This window comes from Fringilla coelebs (assembly GCF_963513975.1).
Source record: "Fringilla coelebs genome assembly, chromosome: Z".
Classification (NCBI taxonomy): Eukaryota; Metazoa; Chordata; class Aves; order Passeriformes; family Fringillidae; genus Fringilla; species Fringilla coelebs.
Window position 1 is genome coordinate 16,850,453 of NC_140031.1, and position 19,591 is coordinate 16,870,043.

Genomic DNA, 19,591 nt, shown 5'->3' on the forward strand with positions numbered 1-19,591 from the left:
GTCAGAGACCACTGGTGTGCTCTGAGTCATGTGCATGTGAGGGTCAAGGAGCACTGACATGACATTTTTTAGAAGTTTAGTTGCAAGTAATGACTCAGTTTGCATCTAAGCACTTCAAGAAATGTTTTGATACCAGCCTGGGACTTGCAGAGAGCTGTTTCAGGATGTGCAGCTGTTGCTTGCGAGTGCACTGCCTCTGTGGATTTTTGGCTGAACTTTTCCTCAGGTCAAGCTGTTTGCATTATGCATATGCTTATACTCAAAATCTCAAAAGACAGAAGCTCTGCAGGAGTGGCAGAGGAGTGGCTGAGCTGGCCTGGACATACTGTCTGCTTCATGTGGAGCCTTCTGAAGGACTGGTCGTTGTTGTGCACGCAGTCATGTCACCTCAGTTAGCTGGCTGCTCAGATGGGCTCTGTTTAAGTCAGGGAAAGTGCAGGCATGGTACCAGGTCAGAGCTAACCTTCTTATTATGTCTTGACTGCAAGAAAGCTGATTAAACGAAGAAAACTGGTGGTGGGCAATTCATGTCTTTGCAGAACTGACTTGTGTCCTGAGGAATTCACTGGGCTACAGGGGTGGATAAGTGCTCTGGTCCTGTGGTAGTTCTGGAAGGACCATTTCTTTACGTTGTCAGTGGTTCAGCTGATACTTGTTTGAATATAATAGGTCAACAGCATTTTCTCACCTGTGGGATAATTAAAGTAGAATCTAAAATAACTAAAATTTTATTATTTTCTATGTGATGACATATTCACTACTTGAAAATGTAGCTAATTTAAAAGAATTATAGAATATTCTGGGTTGGAAGGGATCCACAAGTATCAGTGAGTCCAGCCCCTGGCCCTGCGCAGGAGGGATCACACCTTGTGCCTGAGTGTCTTGTCCAAACATCTCTTGAGCTCTGTCTCACTTGGTTCTGTGACCACTTCTCTGGGGAGCCTGTTCCAGTGCCCAGCGCCCTCTCTGTGTGAGGAACCTTTTCCTGATATCCAAGCTAAACCTTCCCTGACGCAGCTTCATGTTCCCTCAAGTTCTGTCACCACAGAGAAGAGATCAGTGCCTGCCCTCCATGTCCTCTCAAAAGGAAGTTGCAGACTGCAATGTGGTCTCTCTTCATTCTCCCCCAGGCTGAACAGACCAAGCTGCTTCTCATGTGGCTTCCCTTCAAGACCCTTCAACACCTCCTTCGCCCTCCTGTGAGCATTCTCTAATAGCTTTATGACCTTCTTAAAATGTGTCACCCAAAAGTGCCCCCAGCACTCGAGGTGAGGCTGCCCCAGTGCAGAGCAGAGCAGGACAATCCCCTCCCTTGCCTGGCTGCTGGTGCTGTCCCTGATGCCCCCAGGACACGCTTGGCCCTCCTGGCTGCCAGGGCACTGCTGGCTCATGTTCAACGTGCCATGGACCAGAGCCCAGGGCCCTTTCCATGGCACTGCTGTCCAGCCTCTCATTCCCCAATCTGAATGTACATCTAGGGCTGCCCCATCCCAGATGTAGAATCCAGGACTTGCCCACGTTAAATTTCATCTGGTTTGTGATTGTCAGTCCTTCTAATTGTCAAGATCCCTCTGCCTTTAACAGCTAAGGCAGCTTCTCTGCCTTTAACTCCTAATTTAGTAACATTGTCAACTTTGCTTGGTATCCCTTCTAGTCCTGCATCCAGGTTGTTAATGAAGATGTTGAGAGTCTTGGGGCCCAAGATGAAGTTTTGTGGAACCTCCCTAATGACAGGTCCCCAGTTGGATACCACCCCATTCACTGTAACCCTTTGTGCCCAACCCATGAGCCAGTTCTCCCCCACCCCATGATGTGTTTGTCCAGCTGTGAGCTGGACATTTTATCCAGAAGGATCCTATGAGGGACAGTGTTGAAAGGTTTGCTGAAATCCAGAAAGATCACATCATCTATCTTCTCTTGAGCAACAAGGTGTGTTACGCTGTCAGAAAAAGGAAATTGACAAGCAGAGCTGTTCCTTCATGAAGCTGTGCTGGTTGTGACTGATGGTGCATTGTTCTTCAGGTGTTTTTAGTAATTCTCAGAATGGTCTTCTCCAAAACTTTACCAGGCACTGAAGTGAGACTGACAGGCCTGTAATTTAGTATTTGTAAAGGCAGGTTAACTTAACATTTAGCTTCAAAGTTCCAAACCACAAGTCAAATGCTTATTTCCATGTTAATTTAGTACATTTATATAGCCATTGTTTCTTTTCATAAGTTTTGCATGACAGAAAAGCATAGTCAGTTCTTGCCATGTTTTCCAAACACACAACTAGAAAAAAATTATTTATTGCATGTGAACTTATTAGCAAGTAAAAGCAGTGTCTTTATATTTATATTTCAATTTATATCATTTCAGCAACTTACTACAGAAATTTCAGTAGTTTAGATAAATTGATACTACATTCATCCATTTAAAAACATAATTTACTCTGTTTAACATCATTTTGTAGGCAAAGGAAAAAGCATTATCAGCCAACTTCATCAGAGTATGAAAATATTATTTATTAATGAGGAACTTTGTTTTCCTTTGAACACAAAAGTTATTCCTCCAGTTCATACTACAAAACAGAACTACATGTTGCCATAGGCAGTGTTTGGCGCTATATTCCATATTTTGCTTCTGTTGGAAAGTAGTAAGACTAGTAACTGAAACAAAGTAAAAATAAATTACCATTGACTGTGTTAAGTCATTATCACTTCAACTACAGTAGTGACTTTAATACAGTAGTGACTTTAATTATTGCACTGTGTTTAAATTAATCTCTCACAAGTCTAACTTTGCAAGCTGTCTTTATAAAAATGCATTATGTTGGGGCTAAATAAAAATATATTATATTGAATACTGGGATCTGTATTGTATTTAACATTGTATCATTATTTCCTGTGTTTTATGTGCCAGAACTTCATACTGATTTGTATTTAGTCTAATCACAATGTATGACTAGGTTGGGTGCTGTGGAAGTTGTTAGCTGGTGGTGTTTCTTTTTGTTTAGAATTTAGTGTTTATGGTGGCTGTACATTCTGAAGCTTATGTTATTAGAAATGTAATAATATTAAATGCAATCATATTTAAAAGGTTGGTTTTCCAAAAGTTAAGAATATTCAGTCTGTTGCATCGTTCATCATGGCTTCTGCATATATGTATATTCATATCCCCTGGTGCCCTGGTCTTTCAGTGTCAAAATACTTAAAACATCCTTTATACGTACTTCTTGATGACTGTCTTTATTTCTCATGTGGTACAGGGGGCTTTCTTCAACACTTTGTTTTACCTATACGTTATGATCTGATTACCTGTTTGGTGATACCTGGGTTTTTTAACCACATCTCCAACAGTTGACCAAAAGGGGGTGCTAATAGATCAAACAGTCAGATGTGTTGCATAAAAAGATTAAAGAAAAGTTTTGTGCAGTGGTTTTAAGTCCCATCTACTGAATTGTGTCAGGTAGATACAAGTTTTCACATCTGGATGTTGTGTAACATTCCATTCACAGCACTGCTCTCTGTGGAAGGCAAATTCACACTGTGTAAATATGGCAGCTTCTTACTATGTAGGGGTTAAGTGTAGGTTACTTATCAGATATTTACAGTGGTCAAATTTGTTGAGTTTTAGCAGTTGAATACATATACCTAGAGCAACCAAGTAATATGTTCAAGTCAGATACCTTAATTCAGATACCACAAAAGACTTCCACTGACCATTTTTTTACTGTTTGGTTTTTTCTGTTCAACGGAAGTTTATGGCTTCAGCAGAGCTGAGGCCTATAACATAAGAAGGGAAATGAAGACCTAAGAATCTTCCCTGCAACAAGGAGCTGCTATGTCCTTACCCCACAGTGGTAAAAGGTGGCTGTAAGACCTGATACTGTTATGAATATTGTAGTTTTCCAGTAGACTGAAGAACTTGAGTAGCTTCTCGCTAGACTCCTTCATTTGTGTATCAGGGATGTGGAAACTATTTGTGACTTTGGTGTAACTACAGATGATGGTCAATGGAAGACGTGGTTAGTTGATCATGGCATTTGTTTCTTCAGGACAGATGGTACCTACAGAAAGTTTTGAATTCTACAAAGACATATTTTTTCTGGTAGTCCTCATTAATTCATCCCGTGCTACGAGCTGATGTAGGAGTTACAAGTATTTAATAAGAAGGCCATGTAGTTTAGTTTTTGCTAAATATCCATTCCTGTCTTCTCTATACAGTCTAAAAGACATTTTACATATCTAGATTTATTGTGAGACTAAAATAACAAATGGTAGCCATAATTATTTCTAGATGCAATGTCCAGTTCTACAATGCCTCTCTAAAGAACTGTGCACAGTGGAAGAAAATGTTACTTTGACCTTTTTAAAATTCCTAACACTGAGAAATATTGTTAAAGAATATTGTTTTGTAGCATACATATATATATATAAAACAAAGCCTATGCTGAAGTAATCAGATTGGTGGTAAAGACAAAATTTTGGTAAACAATGTTGCAGTTTAAACGAACTGTAGAAATTAGTATAATGAAATTGTCATAAACTACAGATAATCTTAACTTACAGTAGTTTAAAATAATATTATAAGATCATATAGATCAAGATTGAGGAATTGAGATTCCCAACACAATGGCATGGGGCAGGGAGAAAATCCTTTTGCAAATATAAATGAAATGACATTTAAATAGTGGACTCAAAAGACAAAAGAGCTCTATACTGTGGGAAAGTATATGGACAATCATAAAGGAGAGAGGTGACTTTTTTAGTAAACCTTAATTTTTGTTTTACGTAATTTTGAAGAGTTTTTGTTTTAAAAGGCGGTCTTTTACAATAAACCTAGATTTTACATTTGAATGCCTATTTGTTCATCACTAACAAGCTCACTATAAGGAAAGCGTTTGGGCATAGTCACAGCAGAGCTCTGGCCAGCTTGGAGCCTTGTCACGCTTTGTTTATTAGATAGTAACCAAGAAGGAAGTTCATTTGGTGTGTGTTCTGAATAGGTCATTAATGAGCCTATAAGATAGCAAGGATTATTGTTGCTAGCTACATGTAAAGCTTTCTCTATAGTTTCTGGAATTCGGAATATTTTTAGTAGTCTATTTGTAATTATTCTAAGTATTCCGTGTACAATAATTCTTGGGACAGGGTAGAAGTAGAACTTCCCACTCATACCAAGATATTTCAAGAGGGGAAAAAAAAGCATAAGTGATCAAAAAGAAGCAAAATGGGGTAATGTATACCTATATTATGCACAGAGAGAAAGGAAGAAAGCAGATTACCTTTCCAGAGGTTAGTAATAGGAAAAAGCAGGATCTTGTGAGAATGGAATTGTAGTTCTAGTTGAGGTGTTAGGGCTGAGTTGTACTCAGTGATCTTGAAGGTCTCTTCCAACCCAGTGATTGTGCAGAATGTGTGTTCTATACTTCTACAAGCTTATCCATCAGAAAAGCTACCTAAAAGTCAAGGTGGATGTGGGCAAATATTAATAGATTATTTTGTGAGGGTTACTATACTGTTGACGATGAAATAAAAGGCTTAACTCTAGTGTTAACTTAACTGATTTAGATTGCAAATTCGTTTAACTTGAAGGTATAATCGATACTATAAAGTTGCCATTGTGGGAGTTTGAGAAGAGAGCCTTGCGTGAAAGAGGTGCATTTCCTGGTTCTGTCCTCAGACTACTGCCTGACATTAGCTACACACTTGAAATGAAGCCTGCTGAAAATTAAACAGGCATTCTCGGGATCAAGCTACCCTTCCTATTAACTTTCAAATAGCAGTATTTCAGTTCACACAACATTTCAGAGTTGCTGGTTTTTCCAAACTTCATATTACTTTCCTGTGAGAGATGCAGCAAATAGAAATATCGTCAGCCTGTCATCTTTAAGGCACAACTGGTGTTTTATGTATTTTCACCTGGAGGTCTCTCCTCCACTGACTTGAGATTCACTTTCCTAGTCCAAAAGCTAGTTTTCAACCACTCTTCAATTGGGAAGTTCTTAGAGAAAATGTGTTCTGTCCAACTAATTGCAGTCCAGGGATGGACAGAAGGCAGCTCATTTAAGAAGTGTGCAAGGCTGTAAATTCCAGTAACAGTTGTGTGTTTTCCAGAATTGTGTAGTCAACAGGAATGTCTTTGAAAAATGATGAAGAGGAGAAGTTGACTTAGGTTAGTAAGCTGTCCATCTGCTTTTGAGGAATAGCTAAAATATCATGGAGAGCTATAAGGTACGATGCCTTAGAAGTTATCCCAGTTGTCAGTCATCTCATGCAAAAAGCCAGCTCCCTCTGGTAAAATGTGGAGGCATCTCAGAAGGAGATTCTGCCCACCTTTAATCTGGTGGGGTCTTTACCCTGCTCTTTATCAGGGCATTAGTAAAAGCAATGTCTAATGATGTAATGCTGAGTGGAAATAATTTTCAAGGGCATGGCATTTGTACTTTTTAAAGTGGATTCATGCTTTTCCAGTTTAAACAAAACAAGCCTCTCTCAACCATGTTCAAACTAAATTGTGCTAAATTTTGTTAATAACTGAATTTATATTACAAGAAGACATATCATCCTGATCAGCCTTTTTACAGTCTTTACATACCTGAATCTTCACATATTGATCAGACCTTTCCACAGAACAAACTTCAGATTCATAGTCTAGATGAGTTTTCTTTAGATAACGAAAGAATTAAATTGCATATTCCAATGTCTTTCTTTGGACAGACATTAAGTAATGTAGTGAACACTGTATCACATGTAGTTCCAGGAATACCTGCAGAATATTACTTTGATAGTAAAGCTACTGTAGTGGAGGAGAAACTAATTTTCCTGTTACAATGTTTTTTTCTTTATTTAAGGTTGAATATTTTCTGGCTTTAGCTACTTAACCCAAGTGTAATGCTGCTGTTCAGCCTGCTCTTAGGATAACATCTCTCTTAGTGTGTATTTGAATAAGGACCAAGTAACAGCCTGTTCTCCGAGTGCTCCAGTATCTCTCTATTCTGTTTTTATGATGTATTATTTTACATGCGCAAGTTAAAAAATACTGGCTGTGTTGAGCCAGAAGCTCTCTGGTACAGAGATTTTGAGCGAATAAAGTAGCTACCTTGAGTTTTTATGAAATTATTGGGCTGCTTTGCACTGGAAAACTTCTGTGTTCTAAAACAAAGTAACTTTCCTGACAGATTTTGTCACTTTAAATAGGAATAGATCTGCCTATCCATGCCACAGAGTTAGATGAGTTTATACACTTTGTGCTTTGGAGATGTTTTGAAGTTGTTAAAGGCAGAGGGAAGATATTTAGTAGAATGTAATCTGTGTTGAAAGTATAAATTTATATTAGATATTTCTTAACTGAACTTTGTTGCAGTTGCTTAGTTTCAGAAGGTTCTTGTAGAGAAAACGGAATTCCTGCATTTTTGTTCTTATTTCTTTAAAATGGCCTTAATCAAATATGGAGCACACTGTTGTCTACCTGGATTTCTCCAAGGGTTTTGATGTGCCTCCTCCCAGAACAGTTGCTGTGTTGCAAGTCTAGTGAAATGGTCCATGCAGTGGGTGGGGAACTGGCTGACAGGCAGCCCTCAGAGGGTGGTGGTGCCTTGCTCCTTTTCACATTGGCAGCCTGTTACAAGTGGGGTCCCCAGGGATCAGCTTTGGGCACAGCACTGTTTGATTTCTTTGTAAGTGATCCGTGGTGGGATCCTGGCAAACCCTGATAAAAGTTTTCTGATGGTACCAAACTGAGTGGGGAAGTGGACACTTTGGAAAGGAAATTCACCCTGCAGGAAGACCTAAACAGGCTGGAAGAGTGGGCTAACAAGATCCTTATGAAGTTCAGCAAGAGCAAGTTGCTGTTGTTCAGCCTGGGAAATCATAATCCAGAACTGCAGAATAGTCTGGGATTTACCTGACTGGGGACTAACTTTGGGGTGAGGGACTGAGAGTCCTGAGGAAAACAGTCTCAGTCTGTGTGGACAGTTGCTTCTGAGCAAAGAGAGGCAACAGATTGCTGGGTTGCATCAACAAAAGCATAAGCAGCAGAGATGAAGAAGTTATGATTCTGCTTTTCTCAGCACTTCTCAGGCCATACCTGCAATGCTACATGGACAGGCTGGAAGGGGTCCAAAGAAAGGCTACAAAGATCATCAAAGGACAGGGAAGCCTGGTGCATGAGGAAAGGCTGAAAGAACTGGATTGGTTTAGTCTTGAGCAGAGAAGACTTATCGATGTTCCAGTATTTTAAAAGTGGTTACACAGAAAGTGGACACTCCTTTTTATAGTGAGTCACATGCAAAAGAAGCTAATGGTATGAGTTACTCCTGTTGAGATTTTGGTTAGAGACAAGGAAAGTTTTTCACAGTGTAGTTAAGTCAGTCAGCTATTGGAACAATCTTCGCAGGGAAGTGGTGGGTTCCTCAGCGTTGGACAATTCAAAGATTCAGCTGGACTGGATGTTAGGCCATCTTGTCTAGACCATGCTTTTGCCAAGAAAGGTTGAAACAGATTTTTGAGGTTCTCTTCCAACCTGGTATTCTATCATGAGGTCAGAGAATTAGGTTTCTTGGCTTGTTTCACCTGCTGTTGCATTATTTTGCCAAAAGATGATTTGTACTCAAAGGGCCTAATCCTGTCATTAGTGACATAATGTAAGCTAAGGGCAAATCTAGTTAATTCAGTGATGTGGAATTGCGTTCTCTGTTTTCATATGTATCTTACAGATTTGGCAATTATGCAAGAAGATAAATTGTATTTCTTGGAAATAAATAAGCTGACTCAAAATTATTTAGAAATTAAGCAAAATAGTTGTTTTGCCCACTCACAACCTGAAAACTGTGTGTGCAGTATCAGTTTAGAGTTTGTTTAGTCATTTTTTTGGATTGGTTTGGGTTTTTTTGAATTTGTTAATGTCCTGTTATTGAAGTGTAGAATTGGAGCTTTACCATTACAAATAGATTTAGGATTTTTTTCCTCGCATGCCATCAGTTTAAGGATCAGAGTTCCAGAATGCTTGCAGCAGCCTTGTATTTTTCTGTCTGTTCGTGACAAACCAGCTACTGTACATTCATATAGAGCAGTACAGTCCTTGCCACTGGCAGTCTCTCTGTGACAGAGAGCCTGTAGGCTGACATAAAGTGCAGCCTGTTGTGAACTGCTAAGTGGGAGTCTGCCAAAAACTCAGCAGACAGAACTAATTGGGGAGAAAAAGGATTTTTGTGCCCTCATCTCTCCCTCTTCAATTTTTTTTACAAGACGGATATTGTTAAAGTAACTTGTTTATGTAAGATTTGTCTGCCTCTATTTTCTCATTGCATGAATCATTTTTTAACTTCAAGTCTTGCACTGCAGGTCACTGAGCACTTCCACATGGCGGCTGGCGCAGAACCAAACTCGAGACACGCAACTCATCACAGTTGATGAAAAATTGGTAAGGGTTTTCTACTGAATACTATGATACAGCCTTCAGGGTTATTTCTGCACAATAGGCATTCAGTAGGGTATTCTGCGTTCTTCTAGGAAAGCCATATGAATGTGGACTACAAAGCAACAGTCCTTTATACACTTTTAAAAGTGGAACATCAGTAAAACATAAGTATGTGAACAAATATGGCATTCAAAGTGTTAAGCAATGTAAAATGATGAGTACCTTGTTTATTATGGTTATATTTTAGTTAAAGACCAGTGTGAGCTGTAATTAATAACAAGTTCATTCTTTTTGAAGTTTATGTATATTTTCTGTATAGTGAAATTATATGGAATTTGCCAGCTTCCTCAAATTTTCTTCATTGGTACCCAAGATACTGTGTAAGGATATATCATGGAAGAATATTGTTACTATGCACATACACTTTAGCTTTTGAATATGCATGAAGGTTAGATTACAACTGGAAACAAATGCATAACATTCTTCTGCTAATCAGTAGCAGATCAGAAATTTGGCAATCTTTTCTTGTAACTTCTTCCATAATGTGTGGTCTGTTACTCTAGATGCAACCTGACACTTATGTTTACATTATTCAATAGTATAATTTTTGTAAGACTTCTGGGGGGAACGCATCAGAGCAGAAGCATGCCTTTCATTGGTTTTCATATCGCTTTTGAATCTCAAGGAAAATAATGTTCCTATCGTATGTACCAGACAGTTCACATTATATGTACCTTTTTTTTATCCCTGAAGCTATATGAACTACCTAAGAAATCTTCAGAATATGTATTTATAAATTGTACATTTGTGATGATATGTACAAGTTGAAACAGCTAAGAGGCTGTTGGAAAAAACCCACACTTTAACAGCTCTTGAGGGCTTTTTTCTCTTATGCTTTATCTATAGATGTAGCAATAATAATTACATGTGAGTAAAAAAAATAACCAGTTACTTCATAAACTTCTTTCTGAATTTAAGAAGTAACAGTATAGTCTTAGATTTAAAAATTAAGGAAAAAATAGTACTTTATTCTCACAAATAGGATTATCTTGCTAGTCTAGTTGCATAACTTGGGATCAGGAAATTTGTAGAGATCCTGAATCACTGTGTAAGTAAGATTGAACAAGTCAGTAGACGTACATTTTCCGAAATGACTTCTAAATGTACTGTTCTTTAATGTTAAGATACATATATACATTTATATATTTAAATACAGCTTTTATATTGCCTGAAAAGTATCATGTTTCCCTGTTGGGGCCTTGGGTGATGGATTCATATGTCTGAAAAGACTACAATGCAAAGACAAACCAACAAAAAGAAATACTCTTCCATCTTCCATATTGAATTCAAATGTACATTATCCAAAGTTAGTGTTGTACGTTACCCTGTCTAGCAATGAGAGTTTATGCTTCCAGTTGAGTTAAAGTGAAACTAGTTTGAAATACAGGTACTCAGTTCCTTTAGTGTTATTGTAAATATACTGTACATGGAGTGCATATTTCTAATGTCATTATATGTTGTCATCAAGTTGAAAACTCTCATATTTGCTGAGATTTTTTGAGATCTCATATTAGCAGCCATTTAGAAGTTTTTTATGTTGATACACATAATGTATCTAAATAATTATTTTATCTTTATTTCTTTAAATTTTAGATTAAATGTCAGACTGAATAGTATTTTCTTACAAGGTTGTGCACGTAGGTCCACATTCTAAATGCAATAATCTTTTTTTTTCTTTTTTAGATTATTACAGGGCCTGGAACAAAATGGCAGAAAATTAGAAACTTCATTTGTGGCTTTCATTAAATTTTGGGAATAGTTTCCATAATGTTGCAAATTCATGTTCTTTTAGTGGGCAAAAATTATATCCCATTAGCAAAGAAAATTGTCTCAGGTTTTGATGTGTTTTCGACTCTTTCAGCATTAGAAGAAGTTCTCATAAACACCTGTTAAATCTCATTTTAATGTAGAGTGCTATCTTACCTTAGTTTAGATTGCTGCAATATATTTCCTAATTTTAAGTATGATTAATTGCAACCAATTGAAACTAATTTAGTATATTACAGGTGAGGTGTTTCCTGTTAATTAATGTTACAAAGCCTAAAGCTATTATTTCCAGGCAAGTTGTATTTAAACTGTGCTCTGGAAATCGTTGCATTACATTTAATTGAAAAATACTTATTTTCCATTACAGATTATTAGAAATCATTAAATCATGCTTTGATGGATTTTTCATCTTTGCCATATTTTGAATTTTTTTTTTAAAACTGGACATCGCCTTATCACCTTTTACTTGCATTTCAGAAGGAGCAAGAACAGGTGGAAGAGGGGATATGGTTATCCTTGTGAGCCACTCTCATCTTGTAACTTATTTTGAAACTGAATTCTTCTGTGACTTGATATTTACAAGGCTGGGAGAGTAATGCTAAGGTTGTTGAAAACTTCAAACTGCATATTGTAGTTATTAATCTGTTCCAGTGCTCTTGCAGACCTTGTATTCATACGTGTACATGCATATGCTAGAACTTGTTCAACAGAATGATTTTGTTCTAGCAGTCCTAAAATATTCCTTAAGAAACACAAATTAAGAAACACAAATTAAATAGAAGATGTATGAGCATCCTGAGATTAAATACTTAGGCAGCAGTCGGTCACTTCCTTACTACAGCCTAGACTCTCTCTGTTGAATACAACAGAAAAATGAGTACTAATGAAATAGTAGGAAAACCAATAGTTTAAACCACATTCGTCACACTAGAAAAAAGGTGTGTCTCTTTAATGTAAAAGGAGTTAAATGCTGAGCTTATGTGGAACATAACCAAGCAATTATATCTTCTCCTCAGTAATTAGCTGTTTTCAGTGAGTACCGAATAAAATAACTTTTATGAACTGTAAAACCTGAATAAAATAACATACAAAATGAACAAAGCTCAATAGAAATACAGTTCTTGCATCACGTTTTGATTCTCTGGCCACCAACTAGGTCATATTCCAAGAGTCTGGACAAACAGCTATGTGAAAAGTAATCTCTCAAGACCCTGCTTGCATTAGGAAATTTGGGCTATAGAGGGCAAAGGCTGTCAGCAGCAAATCTCATTTAAGTAATGTTCCAAATTATTTAACTTTTTTGTGTGTATGGTATAACACTCATCATTATATCATAGTTATAAAAAGTTGAAATGGTTTTGCCTGAAAATGGGGATTTGAAGTATTCTAGTTCCTGCAATTTGTTTCAGTTGTTGTGAGTAGGGTGCACCAATACTGTCTGTAGCTAAAAGTCATCCAGTTCAGGATGTGTGGGAGCCTTTAACCAGGCTTCCCAGTCAGTGCTGATAAGGCTGCATTGTGGATATTCAGCCTGGAGTCAGGCAATTTGGTGGACGTTGTTGTTTGCAGCTGAAAGGTTCCCATAAATACATGTCAATAAAAGGACTTTTTTATTGGTTAAAGGATGATATTTCAAGAATGTTTCAAAACTAGAACTACTGTCAGAAATTATCCGTTGCATTGCTAAAGCAGAATATTCAGCTAATAATATATATATTCTGTAGCTCAATGCAAAAATTATTGCAAGAGCGGTTAGGGCTTAGGGTTAGGTCACTGGGGAGTTGTTGTTACTTCACAGGTGTTTTTATTCTGTATCAGGCCAAGAAAAAATGAGTTGCTGCACAGAGTTAAGCATTGCAGGCAGAGCTACACAGTGCAGTTTAAATGGTACTAAAATAGTTTTTTCAGCATGGTGAGAGCATCTAGGGGCAGACTATAACAAGCATAAAAGGCTAAACAGAATGATGCTATTAACATTTCATCGTGTGTCCTGAAGTTGTTTTGTCTATACTGCTAGTTAAGCTTTTCTAAGTAATGGTTCAGAAGTCTTAGTACTGAACCTCAGTAAAGGACCGTTTTCCATCAGACTGTAGACAAACTGTAACTCACTGAAGATAACTTGTATAAACTGAACTGGGCTCAGAAAATCTGACCCTTTATTTGAGGGTGAGCAGTTCATACTTTTGAGAGGGTACTCAAAATGAGCATATACTGTTCAGCAGCCTAGGCCAGTGGTATAAGTCAGTGTGGATGAAGGAAAGGCCATGATGTTGCTTACATGAATTTAAGTAAATCCTTTCCTGCTTCTTCCTCCTGAAAAAAATACCTGCTCGTGGACTAGATGGGTGTACTTTTCACTCAGGGAAAGCCTGGATGGCCCAGAGTTAAATACTGAAAGGCCAAGTCCAGAGAGTGGTGGTGGGTGAAGTTAAATCCAGTTGGTGTACTGATCATAAATGGCATTCCCCAGGGCTCAGTATAGGAGCCAGTCCTGTTTGATATCCGTATTAATGATATGGTCACAGGGATCGAGTGTACCCTCGGTCAGTTTGTAGATGCCATCAACTTGAACAGGAGTGTTCATCTGCTGGAAGGTAGGAGGGCTCTGTAGAGGCATCTAGACAGGCTGATTGATGGGCTAAGGCCAATGGTGTGAAGAAACATGACCTAAGTTCCACTATTGGGTCACAACAACCCCAGGCAGTACAGTACCACAGTGTGGGGAAGAGCAACTGAAAAAGGACCTGAGGGTGCTGGTGACAGCAGCTGAGCATGAGCCAGGCTGTGCCCAGGTGGGCAAGAAGGACAATGGCATCCTGGCCTGGATCAGCAATGGTGTGGCCAGCAGGGCCAGGGCAGGGATTGTCCCCCTGTTCTGGGCACTGCTGAGGCCACACCTCGAGTGCTGTGTCCAGCTCTGGGCCCTTCCAGAAAGACTCCAAGAAAGACATTGAGGGGCTGGAGTGAGTGCAGAGAAGGGCAACAGAGCTGGGGAAATGATGATATTTACTGAGGGAGCTGGGGGTGTTTGTCCTGGAGAAAAGGAAGCTCAGAGCACACATCATTGTTTTCTACAATTACTTGGAAGGAGGACATAGGTAGGATTGGTCTCTTCTCTTAAGCAGCAGTTGATAGGGGAAGAGGAAATGAGTTGGATATTAGGAAAAATTTCTTCACAGGAAAGGGTGTAAAGCGTTGGAACAGGCTGTGTCAGGATGTGGTTGAGTCGCCATTCCTGGAGATGTATAAAAGATGTGTAGATGTGGCACTTCAGAACATATTTTGGTGATGGGCTTGGCTGTGCTGAGTTAACAATTGGATTCAATTATCTTAACAGTCCTTTACAGTGATTTCTGTGACCCTGCTAACTATTGTGATATCTGCATAAAGAATCTTACCACCTTCTTTTTGGCTGTGTAGAGGTATGATTTAATGTCTGTTTTAAATCTTTACTGCTAGATAATCCAGGAGTAACAGTGTATTAATAGGATTCTCAGAATGTGAACCTTTTCTGCAAAAAAGTTGTGAAAACATTCCAGTCCATTTTTTCTAGAAGACTGTGTTATTAGCAAACATCACACGGTGTTTTCAGGATTGAGTCATAGTTTGTTCACCATCCAAATCCCAATTTTGGCTAGGATTAAAAATTAGTGAAATTGTATAATCTTTGTTTGATTAAAGAACCCTAGACTTTACTATAATAAACAGTGATAATACTGCAGCTCAAAGTAAAATATACAAACAAGTGAAAAATAGTCTGGAATGATGAAACTTCTTCAAAACTCAGTCTGATAGTCTACCATTCTTTGAAACAAAGGACATAACAAATCACACTTTAACATGCATTTAAAAGTGTAATCATTGCTTTCCCAAGAACTGAGAGTGTATAATAGATTACTCTAAAAACCAAAGCAGTAATGTGTCATAAAATTATGTGTGAGACAGTGTGATATTGCATTGAAGACTGTGTGTAGGAGCTGTTTTTGCAACTCAGTGAAGAGAAACACTTGGCAAAGTATGTATTTATTAAGGACAGGCTTACTAGATTTTCTTTTATTGAAACTACTGTTTCAGCCAAGAATTCTCCAAGCATTACCACTGTGTTAAACAATAAGGATATAGTGGATGTTCTATGTTTTGGTTTTCAAAATGCTGTTAACCCATTGTGGGTTAATTCCGTAAGAGTGAGTTGAAGCTGTTCCTAAATTACCTTAATGGAATAAAAGAATTTGCAATAATAGTTCATTTTATCCACTCTAGCTAATACTCTAGGAGTATTCAAGTGGCTACCATAAAGGATTCAATTCAGGACAATGTTGCTCTGTAGATGAGGAATCTGATGTAGATGAGGAATATGACTAGTTTTTCTGTACTTTATAGCTCTGATAAGGGCTTGTCATATTCAAAGCATACACAGGACAAGGATGGTAATTTCTTTGGGGGTTTAGACTTACTCAGTCCCTCCCCTAGCCTCAAATTTTCCTCTTGTGGCTTGTCTTCCTCCAATTTTTTTTTCCTCTAAATTAGATCAGCAGCTTGCATTTTGCTTCGGAATAGTAGAAAATTTATAAAAAACAATAAAGCTGTTACGTAAAATTAGGCTAATAAAGATTTTTTTTCCATCCTTTACTTTGCAAATATGTTTTGAGAAACAGTTTCTAGTTTTGCACAGAGGAGCTTTGCATAGGAAGCCTGTGATTTGGAGAAGTACTTCGATGGTTGTGTTGAGTAAGCAGGTGATCAGCTTATTTGAACTGTGTTGTACTTGAGATTCAAGATTTTAAAAAGTGTTTTGTTTGCCTTGGGTCATCTACAGTTCTGTGTTTACCTGCTCTGATGTTTGAAAGAGGCTAGAGGCTGATTAAGATATAAAACTATGTTTTAGAATTATTTCAAACTTCAATTATTTCAATAAATATTCAAAAGAGAAGACCATTAGGAAGTAAAAATGCACATCTACATTAATAAAACTAATTTAAGTGTGGACTTGCATAGGGTTAAATGTTTAAAGGCCTTTACTCTGCAGTCACTGATAGTTTATGTTTGAAACTGCATTTTTGCTGCAAAACATAATAGATGAAAAAGTTATTTTTCTGCCTGCCCACTCTCCCATCACCCAGTGAAGATTAAGAAATACTACTTTAGGAAGGAAAAAACCTTGTTTAACTTGAAAAAGCAGATTAAGTGAAATGTAATATTTGAAAGGTTTAATGACTCTGGATTTCTTACTTCATGTACACCATTCTAGCCAGAGTATATATTTGTTTCTAAACATTATATTTTTGTTTGTTTCTAATTGAAATTATTAAACATATTCTTCTTTATATTTTTTGTTAGTAGTTGCATTTGGGCTTAAACTGGTAACTACACCTGAGCTTGTACTGTAATTGTCCAGTTATGTACATACTTTTAATACTGCTTGTTTATTATGTTTTGCTGTTTGGCAATTAAATCCCTTCTTAGTTGGAGCATCCTAGTTGAATTCAGTCTGTATTACTTTCTACAACTTGTTTTTATAAGCAGCTGTAGTTCAATGAGGCTTGCAGTGGTTTAGAAAACCCAACTGCGTGATAAAGTGCTTTCTGTAAGAATGTCTGTAGGCACCAAGTTATTCCCTGTGATAAAGAAGGTGTCTATAACTCTGATAGTCCAAGTAGAAATTGCCATCACCTTTATCTGTCTTCTAAGAGCAGTAAATATTGCTATATTACTAAAATTCAGTTGAAGATACTTCTGGTGTTCAGTTAGAAAACTACATTTTGCAGGTAGCTCAGAACCCTGTATAAAGTGATAGGATCATTGTATCCATGAGAGCAATTTCTCTTTCATCCCTATGTAGGTTTATTTTGGGTTTAGGCTGAGGTAAAGGATTTGTATTTCTTTGGTCTGAGAGTCTTTTCTTCTGTTATATAGTAGTGCTCTCTCTGCTTGCTGTTGGAAGGAGGAGTGTTTGCGATTGAGGTTACACAACCCTTCTGTGTGTCTGTTTTGTCTAGGCTTCCTTCATGCAGCATTATTGTGTGAAAATTTCGAGGCTTCAATCTAGAGCACTTGGTCAATGTATGTTTATTTGAAAAGTATATAGGGGTGTTTTTTTTTATTTCATTACATAGTATTTAATTTTCTGTGAAAGAATAGTTCTTTCGAAGAGTTTGCTGTGATGGCTGCTTAGAGCAAATTAAAGGAGCATCATTATTTTGTGTTTAAGTTTGGATTCCAAAGGGTTATTCAACATCTAAACACCTACTTGGCTTTGGAAGTCTAAATATGCAAACCATGTTTCTAATCTGCTAGAAAGAATAAAAGTAAGTCATTGATACAGCCAAGTAATCAACAGGAATAAAAAGTAACTTCATTTTTTGGAGCTGTTTTGTTCAATAGTTTTTGTTTTTAAAGGAAGGTGTGTCCATGTTCTCATAAAACAGTTCCATTATCTGAACCTTTTCTAAAACACCCATGTTAGTATCCCATGTTATGAAATATTACTGTAGATGACATGAATTCTTCTTTTGTTGCCAGGAATATTGAATAAATTCCCTGTACATTGCTAATTTTTTTGTGCATTCTAGTGGGTCTTTCTGCATTTCTGTTGTACTAAGTTGTAGAATTAAACCACATATCCTAGCCTAAGAAAGGCTAGAAAACCACAAATCCTAAGAGAGTTCCTTATATGGACATGAAAGCTGGTTCTGGTCATTAAGTTCTAGCTGAACCATTTTATCAAGTCAGAAGGGAAAAGTTTTCCTTGTCTGGAAAGCCTGGTAATTTCATGGGAATCCTTGAACATCTTGGTCATGCTGCAAGAGAGCCTGGGGCTTCTTCAGTGCTTTCTGACTCTACTCATATCATCAGTGATGGAATCAGATGTTTTTCAAATTCTTGATGGCATGTTTGTAAGGTATCTTTGAAGTACTTTGATGTGTCTTTTCTCTAACTGGCAAAGTTAACCTGAATTAAGTGAGACATGGGCCATGGAGGGAGGTTCTCATGTTCAGAACCAGAGTTTTAGTATGCCATTTAGTTCTTGTGCTGTGAAACACGTACCGTAGGGAAATTGCTTAGTCTCTTATATATATTTTTTGGCACAGTCGGTTCTACTCACTCTAAGTTTAAAGCAAAAGAAGGTCTTTGCTGATGAGAGGGTAACTTTTATCCTATTACCCATTACCCTGAAAACTTGGTTTAACAGGTGATAAGAAGCTGAGCTATAAGGAATTTCTACAAAATGCTGGTAAGATGTTCCAAAGACGCTATTTTTTAAAAGATGTTTTAATTATGTTTCAGATAGTTCTGAAAAATTATGACTGGTAGTAATTCAGATTAAAATTTCTACAGAGGTTGTTGATTTTACTTATCAGTTCATTTTCTGGACGTGCACATAAATTCATGTATGAAAATAAGTAACTGTTTTCCTATGTAGGCAAACATAATCTGTATCAATCATGTATTTGAAGTTCTTACTGAGTATCATATTAACCAGGCAGAAGCTGCTTTAGGATCAATATTGTAGCTTGCATTAATATTTTATTTTTTAATTCTTCTGGTTTGTATTTTTTGTTAGGACAACATTTTTGTTGTTTTGCTTTTGACGCTGTTTGAAAGCATTGTTGAGTCAACTCATTCTGCATCTGTTGAGTCAGAAGTTGAATATCTTCTAATGTCTGGCTCCAATACAAATGCTTACTTATTTATCACCATTTAGTAAACACAATTGCACATTGTACTCTTCTTTGATACAGCAATACAAAAGTAAAAGGAAACATTAGTGTAACAAGTTGATTTTCTTAGATGATGGATTTCTCTCTATTTTATTAGAAAGTATAAAACCATGATTTCTGTCCTGTAAGTAAAGTATATAAAGGCCAAAACACTACTTACAGGAATGGACTTCTAGAGGTAACTAGCTAAAACAGTTGCAAAGTAATACTAATATGTTCTAGTTACAATTCAGCTTTTTTAGAGAGGGATTTTTGAAACCATCAGTTTTCTCAAGCTATATAGGTAAATGTAAAGAAAGCCATTTTCTCCAAGGTATTAAGGTGTATTTTGTTGATAACATTGAAACAGTTGAAGTCCCATCAACTCTATCCATCCCCACCAGGAAGTAATGGCTGTGCTACTGCTAGAAAAGAACCTTCTAAAACACAGTTAAGGTTTAAAAGCTATATGCACTAATTAACAAAATGCAGTGAACATTTAAGCTGTTAATAGCCGCAACATCCCTGATGCATAGACCTTCAATATGCTAACACTGCATAACAGTTCTCTATTGTGCATCTCTTTAATGAGGGTAACTGTGTCAGTTCTTTTCTTGCTTCACTACCTGCTGTGTATGGAAATTATGTACACTATTTAGCACTTC

General features: G+C 37.3%; 1 protein-coding gene across 1 annotated transcript in view; it reads left to right on the forward strand.

Annotated features, from left to right (window-relative positions):
• Positions 1 to 19,591, forward strand: part of NDUFS4 (NADH:ubiquinone oxidoreductase subunit S4) — a 47,868-nt gene that overhangs the window by 11,570 nt on the left and 16,707 nt on the right. The window contains exon 2 of the mRNA XM_084225023.1: positions 9,327 to 9,405. Coding sequence (XP_084081149.1) covers positions 9,327 to 9,405 — 79 coding nt within the window. The remainder of the gene's footprint in view (positions 1 to 9,326; positions 9,406 to 19,591) is intronic.